Source organism: Pelodiscus sinensis, chromosome 3 (genome assembly GCF_052426305.1).
Source record: "Pelodiscus sinensis isolate ZL-2025 chromosome 3, ASM5242630v1, whole genome shotgun sequence".
NCBI lineage: Eukaryota > Metazoa > Chordata > Testudines > Trionychidae > Pelodiscus > Pelodiscus sinensis.
This window is the reverse complement of record NC_143054.1, coordinates 54,121,563-54,140,773: the sequence shown is the minus strand read 5'-3', so window position 1 is coordinate 54,140,773 and position 19,211 is coordinate 54,121,563. Positions and strand designations below refer to the sequence as shown.

General features: G+C 42.3%; 1 protein-coding gene across 3 annotated transcripts in view; it reads right to left on the bottom strand.

Moving 5' to 3' along the window:
* Positions 1 to 19,211, bottom strand: part of SMAP1 (small ArfGAP 1) — a 197,755-nt gene that overhangs the window by 122,443 nt on the left and 56,101 nt on the right. The window contains exons 5-6 of one of the 3 annotated variants that reach the window (XM_075923713.2): positions 5,503 to 5,580; positions 4,392 to 4,448 (exon numbers count right to left, since the gene is read on the bottom strand). The exons of 1 other annotated variant lie outside the window; for it this stretch is intronic. In XM_075923713.2, the coding sequence (XP_075779828.2) occupies positions 4,392 to 4,448; positions 5,503 to 5,580 (135 nt within the window). The remainder of the gene's footprint in view (positions 1 to 4,391; positions 4,449 to 5,502; positions 5,581 to 19,211) is intronic. One more of the 3 variants, XM_075923714.2, reaches the window with a different exon arrangement.

The window sequence follows — 19,211 nt, the reverse complement described above, 5'->3', positions numbered from 1 at the left end:
AAAAGGCTGATATGGAGCATTTGCTCTGCAAAGTATCATTTGTCTTGGGACATGAGGGCTCCTAGATGAGTGATGCATCAGTCATGATGGTAAGTGTAGGGGATGGCTGATGGAATGAAATGCCTTTTAAAACATTGTGTGGATTCTTCCACCAGTGCAAGGAGTTGAGGACTTGTGGCGGAATGGTAACTGACTTGGAGAGCAGGTCTCTGGATGGGGTATAAAGTGTGGCGAGCCAAGACTGAAGGCATCTCACGTGGAGCCTCACCAGCCTGATGACACAGGTTGTGGCAGCCATGTGGCCTAAGACTTCTAGGCATTCGTGAACTGCCATGTTAGCGGTTGCCCGAGCCACTGCTATGAGATTGTATAATGTGTCAAAACTGTGTGTGGGCAGAGTTGCTTTGGCTGCGACAGTAATGATGTGTGCTCCTATAAACTCCAACACCTGAATGGGATGGAGTGTGTATTTCTCATAGTTTATATCGAAGTGAGGCGGAACAGGTGGCGTGTGGTAGTCTCACATGATTTTTGTCTCTTGGAAGGACGTGCCTTTATGAGGCAGTTGTCTAAATATGGAAATATTATGACTCACTGATGACATAGGTATACGGCTACCAGTACTCATTGAAGACAGGCTCAAGAAAAGAACTGTCTGTGAAACTGTCCTCTTCCCTCTCTCCCTGCAGAAGGGGGCTGATCTAGACTGACCCAGCTGGAGAGCTGAGAGTAAGAAAACAAAGGGAAAATGAAGAACCTTCAAAGAGGAAGCCTTGGGGGTGCTGCTCCACCCAAGAGCAGGAACCTCCATATGTGAGATGGCCAACTAAAGTACTGAGACAGGCCCTGTTGGTCAGACTGAGGAACAGAGTCTAAAGAGGGCTACAGATAATGTGGCATCTTGACCAGAAAACTGAGTCATTGAAGAAATACATTGGCCAGGGGAGGGCACTTTGAGAGATGGGCGCCACCACAACGAAAAGAGCTAAGAAATTGCAGGCACTGAAAGTCAGAGAAAGAGGATACTCATGAGAAATAAGTGCCAATCTATTATATTTCCTGTTGTCCTATGGGATCTTACTCTACAATTACCTAGTGACAGGAAGGCAGTGACCATTGTTCCCTCTAATCTTTTCCATCCACATGCGGAATATTTTTTACATAACTGAAGCATGTGTGAATGTCCACCACCAATAGAAACAGAGACCTAATTGTGGGAACTCTGCCAATCAGCCAGGCAGTATCTGATTCTCTCCTGAGTGGCCCAAAAGCGCACAGTTTACAGGGAACACAAGCAGTAATCCTTTCTGTACATAAGAAACTTAGTTTTGTGACCGTAGCCTGGTAGTTTGCCACCTGAGATTGCAGTAAGGCAAAGGAGTATGCTTTTTGCCCATAAATGTCTACTTTTTTAGAGTCCATATCCTTCAGTGTACTCATTGAAAACTTAAATGTCACCAGAGACTAGGATTTCTCCCACTTCTTTGATGCATCAAAGGGGATCTTCTCTGGGGCACATGCAATGACAGTCCCCAGTAAAGCCAATACAGCCAAAGTGACATGCAATAAGACAGGGGTGAGAGACCACTGACCCACAGAAAAATCAGTCAAAGGAAGAGAGAAAAAAGAGAAAGAAAACTCAAAACCTCAATGATCTGACTCCCAAATAAGCAGGAGGGGAGAAAAATTATCTTACTGACTTGGCCCCAATTGAGGAGCAAGGGAAAAAAAGAAAGATTTACTTGACTCATGAAAGTAATGGAGCAAGCTTGCTGATGAATATGCCTTCCCCCCCCGCCCCATTGTATCCAGCCTCTTCCAAACCCTATCATAGGGTTGTTAGTTTCTGACAATGTGGACAGTGTTCTGAGGCATGCTGTTCACCAAAACAGCAAACACATTCTGCGTGCCTGTCAGAAATTGAAATGGATAGCCTGCAGCCCGTACACTTTTAAATCAGGACAAGCCCAGCATATCCTAGAGCGCGGGCAGTAAGCGTGGGTTTAGTATGTCCTTCGTGCACTTTTCTAGTGATTTTTTTTGTGACTACTAAGGAGAGGCAGCAGTTAGGAGAAGAAAAGTAGGAAGGGTTTCTGAGGGCAAAGTATAGATAAGTAAGTAATAGATGAGGTAAAGGGAGACTGCTGATCGGAGACCACAGCTGGCAGCAGTTGAGAAGGAACTGAGGGGGGGCAGCCAGCTGCGCATGTGCAATAGCCTCCTTAGAACACACACTCGCACGTGCAACCAGACAGGGGATACTGCTGTCACAAATATCCCTTCGTGGGCTCAGTGGCACGGAAGCACCTAAGGTGAAGCACCTACAGGAACACTCCTTGAAGAAGTAGTCATTCTTCTGCTCTACTCTGTGCTGATTAGGCCTTTATTGGAGTATTGCGTCCAGTTCTGGGCACCACATTTCAAGAAAGATGTAGAGAAATTGGAGAAGATCCGAAGAGCAACAAAAATGATTAAAGATCTAGAAAACGTGGCCTATGAGAGAAAACTGAAAATTTGGCCCATTTCATTTAGAAAAAGAGAAGACTAAGAGGGGATATGATAGCACTTTTCTAGTATCTAAAGGGGTGTTAGAAGGAGGAGGGAGAAAAATTGTTCCCCTTGGCCTCTGAGAATAGGACAAGAAGGAATGGGCTTAAATTGCTGAAAATGCTTAGAATAAGATATGGCTTACTTATACAATAAATACATTCACTACTTAGATTTCCTATGTCTAACTATCGTAGAGGACATCACAGGAATCAGATGTTAGGTCATATGATTACCTTCATACATTCTTTAGGTCACATGATTACCTTCATACATTCTAAAGCCAAAATTAAGCCAAAAATTCAAAATGTATGATACCTAAAGATGGTTACCCAAGTTTGAAAACCAAAACATTGTGTGTCACATTTATCACTGCATAAAATAGGGACTTGCCTTGTGCGATAACAAGGGAACTTTGAGATCTGTCCCCCTATGGGTGCCCAGCTGTAGGTGTGTTTGTGTCCCTGAGGTGCTGATTGAAGAATTTTGGTAACAGTGTCCATTTGGCCTGAACATGTGCTGTCCCCCTTCATGGTCTGCCATGAGGCTAACCAGCAGTATGGGTGAGCCCCCCCTCCCCCCGCCCTCCTCCCCTAGTTCCTTCTCTACTGCAGAGAATGAGGAGAACTTTGAAACTCGGGGGAGGGTCATGGAGCACCCATAGGGACACACATCTCAAAGAACCATCATGACTTCATAAGGTGAGTAACTTCCTCTGCTTCTTTTGAGTAGTGCCCCCATGTGTGCACCACCATAGGTAACTCCTAAATTTTGGAATAGAGCCAGTGATCGATGATACAGGTTGCACCTCTAAAATCCAGGATTCTCTGGTCCGGCAACAACCGTGGTCTGGCATGACAATGGATGTTCCAGAATCCCAGCATGCTTCAGGGCAGTGGACACCTGGGAGCCTGTGGTTGGCTCATTTGGGCTGTAAGGAGGGAGCCAGAAGCAAACACACAGCTCAGTTGGGCTGCAAGGGGGACAAGAGCCATGCAGCTCAGCTGGGCTCTGGGGGAGGGCATGCAAGGAGCCGATGCGCAGCTCAGCCAGGCTGGGGAGGGGCCAGGAGCCAGTGCACAGCTCAGCCAGGCTGGGGAGAGAACCAAGAGTTGACACACAGCTCAGCTGGGCTGCAAACGGGACAGGAACCAGCACATGGTTCATATGGGCTGCAAGGGCAGGGGAACAGACAGGGAGGACAGTACCATGGAGGTTCTTGTTGTGGCAAGTAGCAAACAAGTCAATCCTCAGTGTCCCCCAAGGTCAGAAAATGGGGGTGGCATGGCATGTCATCAAGCAGCCTAGATCTCTAAGTGCACTCAGTAACGAATAGAGGTGAATCTGATGCACCAAAGGCCTTTCACATACTTGGAAATGTAGCGAGTTAACAAAGAGATGCAGCCGTCTGCCCCTCTCTGCTCCAGCCCAAATGGAGCACGGCATAGCCTCGGCAGGTTGAACCCCCAGCCAGCTGGCCAGGCGGCTGTACCTCTTTGATGCAGCGCAACTGGTCACAGTGTTTGCCAAGATTGCACCATGCTCCAGCTGGGCTGGATCAATGAGAAGCAACCACCCAGCCAGGGCCATGGTGATCGACTTCTAGTGGCACCGTGATCAACTGGTTTTTGACCACTGCTGTAGAGGTTTGTAGTGAGGATTCCCACCATTCACAGTTTTGGAGTGACTTCAAGGATGTTTGGGGGCCATTTCCATTAGCAGAAGCTTGAGTCTCAGTTTTCCCTCCTTTCTGGATCTGGATTTCAACTGCTGGCATAAACCGTACTTGTATCAGGTATGGTTCTCTCAGCAGCAAATGCATCATCAGTGTGCCCATCACTCACTGTGAGAGAGACTTTGTAACTGAGGGACCTCTTGAAACCTGGTGAACCCAGCATACCCTGTTGGGGGAAGGAGAAGAGGTGACAGGAGTTTGAAGAGATATTAAGTTTAAAGTATTATGGTTTTTAGAAGGCAAAAATATAAGATAAGGAAGTGAAAAAGAAAAGGAAGTTCTAAAAGACTGAGAAACAAATGAGTAATTCCATAGAGAGTAACTGCTAATAGACAGCTAAATCTCAGTGTCTAGCCATGGTCATTGAGAAAGAATTGAGAAGGGTTTGCCCACACAAAACCATTTAGCTTCATGAGAGAGCTGGGAGGGTAGACAAGGGAGAGCAGAACACAGGCAGGCTGAATGGACACTGCTACCAATATTCTCCAATCAGAAGCCTACAGACACACCTACAATGAAGCACCCACAGGCACATGGAGAATACAGGTTTCATCAAAGAAAAATACATGTTTTACTACAACAGTCCCAAGCATGAGTGTAATATCTTACATACCACCTGTAGTTGTGTAGTGTCAGAGGGTTATAAATGTTCAGTGTTTTAGGAGGTTATGATTTTTTTCAATGTGTATACCCTGTCCATAACTAGAAGAATGTCTTTTTTTTAAAAAGACAATGTGAATTAGTGAAATTTCAACCAAATGGGTCCATATTTATGGGCTCACTGCTTAAAATTAGTTAAAAAAGTTATTAGACCTGCTAGATGGGTTGACTGGAATAGCAGCACCCTTTCAGGGGAGATTTCTGAAGCAATTTTGGAAATCTTGCTTTACTAGAAGGCAGAAGCTTGTTGCCTTATCTAAGTAATGCTCTAATAGAAAGGAATGATTAAACAAACTCATGCCTCTTTGCTAGTGGTGTGAAGGTATGTTTATATGGTTTTCTAGGACAAAACAGTAAAATTTTGAACATGATAACCCCAAATAAGTATATATAGGTGAAAAATCATATCCCTAGAGGCACTAGCTCTTTTCAAAGATAATGAAACACTATGCTAAAATCCAGGGAAGCAACTCTACACTATGGATTAAATCAAATGTACAAATCTGTGCACTATATTATAACATTCAGACTGACAAAAAATTACACTAGGAAAACAATACCTCCAATTTGCTCTTTTCGGCAGCAGCTTGCAGAGAAGGAGAAGATGCCAAAGGCTGAACAGCATCAGAGGTGGGCATCTGTACAAAGCAGATGAAAGGGATGAGAAAGGAACCAAGGCAGATTATCAGAATTAATAGACTACAGAAAGAGCAAAGAACATAAGATTCCATTTTTTCCCCCAAGATACAGAAGCACTTTGGAGGAAGGGGAATCTTACAATATTAAAAGACCAAAGCAGACGAGAGAAAGCATTTACATTCTGGTCTTCTGAATTTTATTAGTGCTACTTCTAAAGGAAGAGAGGTTTGTCAAGGTAACAGTGAATGATTTATGATGAAATTCACTAGAATATAAAAATAAGAAAATGAACCTGGATAAGATCACATCACAAGAATGAGAAAAATAATTAGGTTTCATCCACTGTTCAATTTTATCCAATGTGACTGCTGAAATATTAATGTCCTGGAGCATGAAGGCATGCTTTTGTTCTTGTTCACTGTAACGGAATATTTATTTAAAGAATACAGAAAAATAACTCTGAAAGTTACACATTTAATTAAAGTTCTAATGAACTGCTCTCCATTTAACATACTAAACAGGGAAAAGTGGTTTCTACAAAGCAGCACTAAGCAATTTTATATTTATTTATATATAATATATAAATTTCATTCTAAAAATCATTGTGCACAACCACTATTACCAACACAACTTCCAGAATTACCAAAGATATTATATGAGAGTTATATGCACCAGAGGCAATTTACATTTGAAAATGGGATTAGTCTGAAAGCATTTTTATACATCTTCCTAGCACCCCCCCCCCTTTTTTTTTTTTGGTGTGTGTAGCTTCCATTAAAGTAATCAACATTATCCTTCTATTCCTTTTTACAGGAAAAGGCCACTGAAATAGGTTTACTAAATGTGCAGTAAATCTTCAGAGCAATAAATCTGACAACTCTGAATTGCCATATATCATTAGTACCTACAAGGAAAATTTAAAAATAAATGGAGCTATTATAGCACAGGTCTTTGTACTGTCAAAAAACCCTGATTATTTAGATACAGTGTTGTAGCTGTGTTGATCCGAGAATAATAAAGAAAAAGGGTAGGTTAGGTAATATCTTTTTCTGAACCAGCTTCTGTTGAGACACACAAGTTTGAGCTTACACAGAGCTCTTTCTTCAAGCATGGGAAAAGTATTTTCCAGCAACTGAAGAAAAGCTCTGCGTAATTTCAAAAGCTTGTCCCTTTTACCAACAGAAGTTAGTTGAATAAAAATTACCACCTCACCCATCTTGTACCGCTAATATTTAAAGTGGCATTCTTATCTTTTTTTACTAAATAAACTGACTCAACTTCTTACAATGTAGTTGAAAATTACAAATAAACTCCTTGTTATATCTTTAGTGTTGCATGTTTGTCATAGAAGATCCCAGAAGTATTGCTATAGCTATTTTATGCATGTTTTGAATATTAATATCCACTAACCATACAGAAACAGACCCTGGAAATATGCTTTGCTCTGAAGGTTGGTGCATAATATTCTAGAAAAGAAAAGGGTGTTTGGTTTCATTTTTAAAATAGTGTGCTCAGTATTTTCAAGAAGAAATTTCACCCTGGGTTAAACTTGCATAAGTGAAACATTTATACAAATGTGACTTGGTCAGTATGTTTTTGCTTTTACTTTGTTATAGAAACTACTAGTATTACTGTAAGAGCAACTCTCCTTGTGTAATGCAGTAAATTTAATCTTATGCTTATAATTTTCTGTTGCTATGGAAATAGTGATATCACATTCAGCATTTTGATTTTACCAAATTAATTTCCAAAATGAAGACATGGGGGTTAGTCACTTATAGCCTTATTTTAGCATGAAAAGATTTGGTAATAATACATAGTAAACTACAACAGCCTGCCCACTTAATTAGCTTCACTAACACTGGTTTTACAATGAAAAGTTAATTGCTTTTGCTGTTATATATATCTTGGATTCTGTATACAGTATTTATTAGTTTCTAAGGTGCTACAGCACTGCTCTTATTTAAAATCAAGACAGCCAAGTCTTTGGTCAGATGTGCAAGACACCCCATAAAATCATTTAAATGTGCAGCTGTTCTTTCTGGTGCTTAGAAACATACTCTTCAATTCTCTCACACATGGGTCAGAATCAAAATACGAGGCAGCGTTTGCGGTTGGGGGGTGGAATCTTTTTAAATTGCAAAATTGGAGTTTTCTGCATTTTAAAGTCCGTTAAACAAATGATAACTTCCATTAGCCAGGACATAACACACATTCAAATGATGCAGTAGGTATCAAACTTTCTGAGCCCATCATGATCTATACCATAAACATATGTTGCAGCATTAGTCCATTTACTAAATGACAAACACAAAAACCCTGTGCCTACATAATAGGCATAACAATTTTAAACATCTTAAGTGTATTACAATGCACTTGGAATCAAACATTTTGAATCCAGAATGACAACAACTGATTCAACAGTTGTCCACTGTGACTTTGTTTCTTCATTCTTTGATAAGATCGTAGGCCATTTGACACTAGATTAGCTGTATCCAAGCAGGAGAGGAATGCCCAACTTAGGCAGTGGGCTGTCGTCTCATCTTCTTTGACGAAGCCAACAATATCTTACATTACCATTGCTATTAAATATACAATTGAAATCTTCAGGGGATAATCCTAAATCATGGGTTGAGATACCACCAGTATTTTCAGCTCTGTAAGGACTGCCAACTAATATCAAGATATTATGGTGATAAGAGCTTTGGAAACATTATTTGTCAAGGGTTGAATGATTTTTGTTTAGCCCAGAGGAAACAATGATACCAATAGTTCGCAAGATGACTATTCTGAGAAACCTGAGTGTGACCAGTTATATTGTTATTGAATACACGAAGCACACTTTGGCCTTAGTGTGTAGAGGAACTGATGCTTTTTATAAAAATTTTAAATTATAAAAAGCTACATTTCTTGAAAGGTTACTGAGATCAGTTGGATCCTCTCTTATCTGTCTTCAAGTTCTTTCATTGCAGGATGATATCAAGGAAGGGTCTTCAATCTGGAAACTATTTATAGATTCCCCCTATTCCTATTTCACAGAATGTATGTTAGATTTCCACTGTACATGTTTTCAAGGATTTGTGAAAGACCTACTAGAAACCAGTTCACTTACAGCAATTCAAGCCTCTCTTCCTTCTAGCCCCAACCAGCTCTTCCTTTTCAATCACTATTGGTGATATTGTTTTTCTTAGTGGATCTTTTTGCCCATTTTAACTTAGTGGTATATTTCACTGTGTCAGATGTTTTGCACAAGACATTATGGTAAATAATTTGTTAAAATCATCATTACTCAAAATGTTTTTGCATCTAAAACATTTCCATGAATTTAAGATTTTAACCTCATCATCTACCCTTACCAACAAAGATTCTTGGTCCACTAAAAGATCCAATTTAATAGGAATAAAAGTTAATGTAATAGAATGCACTAGATTTCAGTTTCTTATTTGAATGTTCTTATTTCACTCTCTAGCTGGAAAAACAATCTAATAACCTATACAAACTGATTGCTTTGAATTGAAATTACTGCCCAGTTGTTCTACCATCCAATTAATAGATTAAATATGATAGTATCTCATAGGAAAAGTGCTTAACATTTACAGTACCTAACTTCCTTTTACATTTTTGCCAAGATCTGTGCAATACAGGCAGTCCCCGAGTTACGCGGATCCGACTTATGTCTGATCCGCAGTTACGAACGGGGTTCCTCTCCCTGGTCTCCAGCAGACCAGGGAGAGGAAGCAAAGCAGCGGAACACGTGGGCAGCGGACAGGGCTGTCCGCTGCCCACGCGCTCCGAGGCTTGGCTCTGCTTTGCCCCCCCCCCCCGTCCCCCTGGTCTGCAGACCAGGGGGACGGGGGACGGGGGGGGGGGGCAAAGCAGAGCCAAGCAGAGGCAAGCTGCGGAGTGCGCGGTCAGCTGACAGCCCAGACGCGTCTGGGCAGGCAGCGCGCTCCGCGGCTTGGCTCTGCTTTACCCCCCCCGCCCCCAATCCCCCTGGTCTGCAGACCAGGAGGACGGGGGGGGGCAAAGCAGAGCAAAGCCGCGGAGCACACGGGCAGCGGACAGCCACGCGCGACTGGGCTGTCCCGCTGTCCCGCTGCCCCCGTGCTCCGTGGCTTTGCTCCAGACACCTGTGGTACAGCAGCTGGGGCGCTGCCAGTTGGTCCCGTAGCGCCGCTCTGAGCGCTACGGGACCAACCGGGCAGCACCCCAGCTGTTCTGCCCCAGGCGTCCTGATTCAGCCACTGCTGGTCAGATTCAGCAGCGGCTGAATCAGGACGCCTGGGGCAGAGCAGCTTGGGTGCTGCTGGGTTGGTCCAGTAGCGCCGAGGAGCGGCGGCGCTACTGGACCAACCCAGCAGCACCCCAGCTGCTCTGCCCCAGGCCTCCCCAAGTCAGCCGCTGCTGAAACTGACAGTGGCTGACTACAGGAAGCCCCTGCCCCGGGCTTCCTGGAATCAGCCGCTGATCAGTTTCAGCAGCAGCTGACTTGGGGATGCCTGAGGTTCTTAAGTTGAATCTGTATGTAAGTCAGAACTGGTGTCCAGATTCAGCCGCTGTTGAAACTGATCAGTTTCAGCAGCGGCTGAATCTGGACGCCAGTTCTGACTTACATACAGATTCAACTTAAGAACAAACCTACAGTCCCTATCTTGTACGTAACCCGGGGACTGCCTGTACACTTTGAACTGATTTTCATTTGAATGAAAATTATTAAGTTGGAATTTTCAAATTTCATTACCAGAAGTGAAATATTCTTAAATGTGTATTAAAGGGGGGAGGGGAATTAGAAGGATAAAGTTTCTAAAGTACCAGGTAGGATTCTGCTTCAGTTTTAAACCTGACATACTTACCTAGATATGATCCTGGGTGGAATACATGAAGGAAGTATACAGTCATAGAAGTGACTACTTTTAAACAAACAGCCATAAACATGTATACTTACAGTAACTTTACAAAAGCTTTTACAAGCTGTTTCCAAAAAGTTCTTTCATTATTTTGAATGCATGTGTAGCGTTTTAGTTTATTATTTTGAAAAAAAACAATGCCAAGTAAGAACCCAGCAACACCAAAAATATCACAACCTTTTATTTAACTCTGACACTGTTGGTTTCCCAGGTAATTCAGACACCAAGAAATTAAAAAAAAAAATCTTTTAAACATGCACTAAATCATGGATGGATTTCATAAGACCACAAAAGAACAGTACCTAAAATGTTACAAAGTGGGTCTTTGCCCTCAAAAGCTTATGACCAAATAAATCTGTCTTTAAAGTGCTACAGGACTCCTCAATGTTTAAATTTAACTAATGCAGAGTTTAAGAGCTGAACCAAGCAAGGGTGCCCTCTAGTGTCTGTTTAACATATGCACAGTTAATTTACAGAGAAGAAATTCAGAATTGAACCTCAAACACAAGTAAACCATTTTAAAGTTTAACTCTTGTATCTAGTTAATTATATCTTGCAATTAGACTTCTCCTTTAATTCAGGCCTTTGAGATATTTAGTAGTAAAAAATTAAATGCACCTTTGACTACTAAAATATTTTATTATTTGCTTAGCAATAGTAGCTAGAATCCCAATTAGGTCTCTATTACATTTGGTGCCAATACACACTTAATAATAGACCCAAACTAAGCAGTAAAGGGAGACATACACAGAACCACAGAATCATGTTTCCAGAATCATGGTTTTCAGAAGAAAAAAAAAAAAACACACTTCTGTCTGTAAAATGGGATATGGATAATAAATCTACAAGTGGGATCATACTGTAGTATTACTTTAGTAATGAGGTCTCACCTACTGGAAAACTTTTCAAATAGTGTTCATGTTGATCCTTTGTTCATTTTGAGAGCTGTTAATGTATTAAAGGACCACTGTGTGATCTAGAGAATTGTTTCCATAACAAAAGTAAAGCGTATATAAATGAAATAAGTTTTTCTAGGAGGATAGGATCATCTCAATAGGTCTTCCAACAGCTCCATTTTGAATGTTATAATCCTCCCTGCCCCTCCAAAATATATTTATAACCAGGAGGGGAAACAAAATTGTCAGACCCCTATGCAAGATGGGGGGAGGGGTTTGGCTCAACACTCCCGGAAGGGGCATGACCTCAGACAGAAGGGGCAGGGCTGGGGCTTAGCCACCACCCACCCACCCTTCAGCGCCAGCTGGAGCTCCAGCAGCAATTTAAAAGGTGTAGGGCTCCAGCACAGTAGCAGCGGTGGCAGAGGGGAGCCCCGTGCCCTTTTTAAAATCACCGGGCCCCGGGACAGTTGCCTCTTTTGCCCATGTCAGTGGGCCTGTTTGTGGAGTGCAGTTAAGATGTTTTGGTGAAAAACTACTACAGCTGTAGCTGCACCTACTCAATGGTCCTGATAGGCTAATGAGCCAGCTAAGATGTTTAATGGACAATCCTACCTGACTGGCTGATGAAGCTAGCAGGACAGTTCTTAAAGCTAAGCAGCAGCAAAAGCTGGCTCAGCACACACACCCATAGACATTCAGCTTCCCTGTGACTTGTCTCTTACCAAGTGCTGCTCCATTCCTCCACAACTCCTGCCCACATCCAACCTGTCCCAGCCCTGCTCCTGCCTTCTCTGACTTTTGATAATCTAGTTCTGACCTTATGCCCTCAATCTGACCACCTATAACCCAGTCTCCTGACAGGCACAAAAAAGACAAGTAAGCAGACATGCAAGATACAACCTAAGTGTAAAAGGACCTGGAGAAGTTTCAGTAATGGAAGACTCCAGGCAAAGAGGAGAGGCTTATTACTAAAGAAAATGAAGTCCTACAGCCAGGGAAAGGAAATAAAGCATATGGAGATATAACCAAGAATCCACTGCATTAAAAAGCTTGTCTATTTAATTCCTCAAACTCTTTTTTAATACAGATATCTCAGTTACTGTACCCTTTCTGGTTTTGTGGAGTACACCATTCCCACAACTGAGACCTCTAGCTGTCACCTGGCTCCAGATGGAATCACAAGATTATCCCACTCTCAGACCAGGCCTCCAAGAACCACTGCATTTTTTTAAAAGAGGCCTTAAAACAACAAAATTAACCCTACACATAACCTAATTATTCCCTAAGGATTACCATTCCCTGGATCTGGGGCTCTCTAATTTCTTTAGATTCTCTCAGCAGTCCATGTCAACCTGTCATTCCAGAAAGCAACTGGCTAGTGCTCCCCATTCTTAATGCCAAGGAAGGTCTTTATAACTTCAGTGTCCTTTTAATTTCCAGGCTCCTAACTTCGGCAAAAAAGCTTGCAACTTGATAGAGACAAAGGATACGTGACGCTAACAGCTTGACCACTGTTTTCAACTGTGCTAAGATGTCCTTATTTAGATCTGCTGTGTTGCTTTTTTAGTTTCTTTCAACAGCACTAAATCTAAATCAATAGTCACATTGGAAATTCTAATCCCACCATAGTTATATAACATTACCTGACTTGACTGTATAAACATTGCATGTGACCCAAGAATTGCACATTAATATTCATAGAATATTAGCAATTCCACATCTCTTGTAACAACCACTATCCTGTAGCTGCTACAAAGGACTGTGAATAAGACTGATAGGTTCGCAACACAACTGTAATAAGCAGTTTTATGTAAACAAATTGAAACCCAGTGAAATAGTATCTTTGCAATGTCAATAGTTTGGTTTTCAGAAATTAAATACCTGTTCATGCTATCAACTTTACTTATATGCTGAAACCAAAACAATCAGAAGATGTCACAGTAGGTTCACATAAAGAGTATGACTTTTACAAGGAACCTAGTGCATCAAAAGTTGCCTTTAAAGTGAAAATGAGTACAATGCTTTCTTACATCAAGTCACAAGGCCAAAGTAGTACTCTTCCCACTACTATAGTAGGAATGTAAAAAGGGTATAAAAATATTAACTATATAACCAATCAAAATACTACTGGTTAGATGGGTCACTGTGGGGCTGTTGGCTCCCAGCTCCACAAGGCTGCCAGCTCCTGGCCTATGCAGTGCTCAACTGTTAACAGTAACTGATAAGCATCAGCTTATCGGTTAACCGGTTAAATTCTTACATCCCTACTTCCCAGTACTTCTTTATTGACTTTTTAGTCCTTTAACCCACAAAACAGGCTCATTTAGTTAGGTCTTTCTGGGCCTGCCCATTAGAGTTTGTCAGATGCAAGTAAATGCAACCCTATAAAATAGCCATTTTGTGGAGTGATGGTTGCTTATAGCCTAGCATAGAGGAAACTGTTGACTGGTGTCTAGAGAGAGAGAGCGGTATGCAATAGGTCGTTGGGTAATGATACTGTGTCATCCAATGGGGTCAATGGTTGTAAGAATGCCTATGCCTGTGGTGCTCACAGTATTACCTTGTTGGGGAAGAGAGAGAAGTTACTCACTTCATGCAGTAACGATTGTTCTTCGAGATGTGTGTCCCCCTGTGTGCTCCACTGTTGGTGTCGGGCTCGTCTCAATGCCACGGATCGGAGACTTTCAAGCAGTCATCAGGCAGGCTACGCATGTGCAAGTAGAGAATGGCATTCCCGGATTCTGGTGAAAAGGCTAGTACTGCTGTTGTCTAGTAAAGGCAGTATCCCTGTCTGTCTGGTAATGTGTATAGTGCAAAGTAATGTGTGAATCTTTGCTAGAGTGCAAAGCCTTGTCAGTATCTGTAGCAAATAGTTTGGTCTTATCAAATGGCAGGTCCTCTACTTTGAACTGGAAGTCCTTAGGGGCTCCTGCTGCTTGCAGCCAAGATGCACGTCTCATTACCACAGATGTCTCAGTAGACCTAGCCACAATATCTGCAGCATTTAGGGCCATTTGTAGCACTGTCCAGGATATAGTGATAGAACTGTGGCCGTGTTAGTCTGGTGTAGCAGAAAAAAAATGAACACATGAAAAGGACAAATCAAATTTCAGAACAGAAGGGGGATGTAAATGTACCTCCCCCCCCCCCCCCCCCCCGATCATCCCTCTTCTGTTCTGAAATTTGATTTGTCTTTTTCATGTGTGTTCATTTTTTTAATTGTATCCTTTGGTATATATGGTTGTGACCATTTTCTTCCACTATTTGATCTGAGGAAGTGGGTCTGGCCCACGAAAGCTCATCACTTAATAAACCATCTTGTTAGCCTTTAAAGTGCTACATAGTCCTGTTTTTTGTCCAGGATACAGTGTATCCCTCTTTAATGATTGCCTTAAGGGTAGGTCTTTTGTGCTCTGCAATATTGTGCATAAGCTCTGTTAGTTCATGTAATTGTCAAAATCAAGATTTACAAGCAACAATGTATAGCTGGCTATGCGAAGTTGCAGGGTTGAGAAGGAGTACATCTTCCTCCCAAAGACATCGAAGCGTTTGTGGTCTTTGTCCTGAGCCTTGTGGTGCGGGTTTTTGGCCCTTTGGTTCTCAGAATCAATCACCAAGGAGTTAGGCTGAGAGTGTAAGTACAGAAATGTCATGCCCTTTGATAGGACAAAATACTTTGTTGGCCCTTTTGTTGGTTGTGGAGACCGTGGCTGGGGTTTGCCATACCTCTTCAGCTACCTCAAGAAAAGCTTCATCTAGAGATCGAGAGGCAGGGCAATTTTGGATTTTGCAGAGGGCTGCAGGTTCTTTAGGAGCTTGTGGTGTTTTTCCTGCACCTGTGATAAAACTACCTCCTGATAGCTACTCTCTTAAACAGATCCTGCAACAGTTTAAGGTCATCACTAGGTTCTGGATCATTCGGAATAACCGCTTCATCAGGAGTCGAGAAGGAGTCATCATTAGGTGGTATATCTTTTTGCTGGACCATTGGTTCATCCTCAGTTTGCCCTTCCTCTAGGTCTGTGCCCTTGGATGGGGAACACAATGGTTCTGAAAGTATACAGGTCATAGACCGTATGCCCCGTAAGGTGCATATGCTCTCTCAGGGGAGGAGTGTTGACAGGAGAACCTACTCCTTGAATCCCCTTTCATAGGCATTGATTTGAGACAAAGCAGGTAAACATGGTGAGCCCCTTATTGGTAATGGAGAGTGATGCCGAGTTGAAGGCTGAACAGGGGGCTCAGTTCTGACCCTCCTGTCCTGTCCCGCTGGTACCTGTGTTTTGTGCATTGGGGAACGGCTGTGGGATGATGCTCTGTGAGCCGTTGCTGAGTCCCCCGGTATATGAGGTGGGGCACTGGTGCAGTCACGACCCTGGGAGATGTGGGGTTAGCATGAGATACTGGAGGGCAACTGGAACTAGCCCTGTCACCTCCTGACACCTGTGGAGGAGATTGCATAAGGGGTTCACATTATGCCAGGAATACTGAATGTGCTCGAAGCACCTCGGGTGTCCTTGATGCCATTGGTGCCTGTTAAACCAGGGCCCCTAGTAGGTGCCCTTTTAGATGCCTAGGCAGTTGGTTTGACCACTGGTGGTGGCGTCCACTGTCCACTTTAATGAACTTATACATCTACCTACATTTTATCCCAAAGCCCACAAAAATTCACAAAATGCAACACTTCATACCTTTGACATCAGATGTGCAATTGCATTCTACTTGGACAGAACTAAACCCTTTCACAAATCCCCAAGACTTTTCCTGTACATTGCTGAGCACTCCAAGAGTGTGGTGTCTGATCAGCAACCATTCAAGTGGATATTGGACTATATTAGGTCCTGCTACCAAACAAATAGCTTCAAATCCACTGAGGACATCTCCTCACTCCACCTAAGCCATGTCTAATTCCACAGCCTTTTTACACAATTTTCTTATTATTGATCTATTAATGCCAAACATTATGCAATCGAAGACACCAGGTCAGATTAGGGGTGTGAATGGTTAACCGGTAAGCATCACCCTTACTGGGAGTTAACAGGTGGACTGGAGCAACACCGCACCCGCTGCAGGCAGGGGGCTGTTCCAGCAGGGCCCAGCACACTGCAGACAAGGGTGCTCTAGCCTGGCTGAAGCAGCCCCTATCTGCAGCAAGCCAAGCATGCCATGGGCAGAGACACTCCAGCACAGCCAGAGCAGCCCCCACCTGCAGCAGGCCAGGCTTAGCTGTCCTGCCCAACCCTGTTTAATCAGTTATCTGGTTAAACATAATCTTTACCAGTTAACTCATGAACCATCATCCCTACATCAGACACCCTTCTAGACTGCATGGTGCTGTCTGCTTCTACCAATTCTGCATCTCTCAAGTCCCTGCATCCTGAAGGGTACTGCTTCATATTCACTGAAAGTGGAGCACCTATAGACATCATTAAAAGGAGAAGAGAAGGTTACAAACCTTGTGCAACAACTGAGGTTCTCAAACATATGTGTACCTATGGGTGTGCCACTACCCGAACTCCTCCCCTCTACTTTGGAGTTTGCCTACAGAACTCTATGGTAGAGAAGGAACTAAGGGGCTCAGATCACACTCACATACTAAACAGATGCCTATGCCACAAAACACCAACTGCGTGTACACATCCTGACCAGGCACTGCTATAAAATCAATCAATAGCACAGAGATGCACTGACACCTAGAGTGGAGTAACCACAGAGACATCACCCGAAGAGAACATTGTGCTTTCAAGAATATTTTACATTCTGCTAACACTAACTTGTAGTAGCTGGACCTTTCGCCCCTTCACAAACAAATCAATACCAACTTAATTTTCAGACCATCTCAAATTTTAAATGTGTCACACAGTAGGTACATCAAATAAAATGACATTACTGAGAGGTCTCAGGAACATTTGCTATTTATATTTAACATGAGGAAATTAAAGTTAGCTCATTTATTACCATACACAGTACTACACACTAGTACATTGTTTCTTAATCTTTAAGAATGAGAAACACCAAACAATATTTTTTTTAATGAGGAACACCAAGGATTTTTTGTTGAGCCAAAAAAATAAAAGGGTCGGGGGGAAGTTATTGAGCAAAAAGGTCGCCCGCCCCTTAAGGGTGGCCATTTTGAACTCTGTTCTCTGCAGCACACCTCCGACTACCTTGTGGCACACTGATGTGCAGTGGAACACAGTTTAAGAAACACTGCACTAGTGCTAAGTCACTATGACCTAAACCCTCAATGTTGGAATAAACTGCTTTCAAAAATTCAAATCAATCATTCTCATCGCATTCAAATCATTTTCATCACAATTAAAAAAAACATATCTTTATCTGGAAGTAAGGTTCCATTAAAGGGGGAAATGGTCAGTGTCTGCACTGACTCAACACAGGCAATGTCTAAACTCCTGCGTACAATATTATACTTGAAAGTTATTTTTTGCATATTTATTTGCACTGTCACCTGTATTCCCAAATGGTTTTCTAGTTTTTTTGGGGGGAAGGTGATAATGAGGAAGGAAAAGAATAAAAAGTGAGATAAAATCAATTGGAAAATAAACCAAAAACTTGCTTCAAAATCTAAAAAAAATGGTGAAATACAAAACTTTCAGAGTAAAAAAAGTTGAACTCAGAGTAAAACTTTTCCTTGTTCTACACTAACAAGTTACCATACAGCAATGGGTGACAACATTTGCTTTTTACACTTCTCCTGACTCTAATTTCAAGTTAAGTTCATTCATCACTACTCTTACTTCTGAGGAAGTAGGTCTGGCCTACGAAAGCTCATCACCTAATAAACCATCTTTTTAGTCTTTAAAGTATTACATAGTCCTGTTTTTTGTTTCTGATTTATGCTAACTGAAAGCTGGCTCGCCAGGAGCTGATCAGCATGTGGGAGCTAAGAAAATAAATGACTAAGGTGTGACATGATAGAGATCAATAAAATCATGACTGGTGTGGAGTAAGTAAGTTATTTACTCCTTCCCAGAACACAAAAACTAGGGATCACAAAATCAAATCAATGGGCAGCAGAATTAAAAATAAACAAAAGAATCTATTTCTTCACACAACATGCAGTCAACTTAAACTCCCTGCCAGAGGCTGTCGCGAAGACCAGCACTTTAACAAAGCTCAGAAAAGAGCTAGGTAAACTCATGGAAGAGCTTGAAGTCATCTGTCAGGAGACTGGCAGTGCTTTCCTCCCCGCTAATGGGTTTTAACATTGGACTTTGCTCTGGGAACTGAGTTGATTCAAACCAGATTGGAAGTTGTTAGCACACTTTTTTTAGAATGCTCCCGTTCTCTCTCACTTCTCCCTGTCCCCCCAAAAAAGTAAAAAAACCCAACAAGATTGCAAATACGGACATCCATCTCTACAACATACTGCCCAGTATGCTTCATATTTTTCAGAATATCTTTTCTTTGATCTAGGATAACATATTTTAGGCTGACATTTATTTCACAGTGCCCAAAAAAGAATGCTAGGTATCTCACCACACGACACACACTCCCTGTCAAAGGTTTTATTATCTATTTGCTTTTATTTTGAAAGAGTGGAGATTAGCAAAAGTTGAGCTGACAACAGAAGGATTGTTTTTAATCTTAGATAACAGAAAATACTAGGACTTCTCCATAACAGATTGGGGTGGGCAAAAGGGCCTCTGCGGGCCAGATGCAGCCCGCCAAGTGGGTTGATCCAACCTTTGGAGGCCCTGCCGCTCCCCTGCCCCATGTGCTCCTGGCAGGATGGGAGGACACTTTGAGCACTCCCTCTGTCCCAAGGCAGGGGGAGCGCGAGAAGTTTCCTCCACCCTGCAA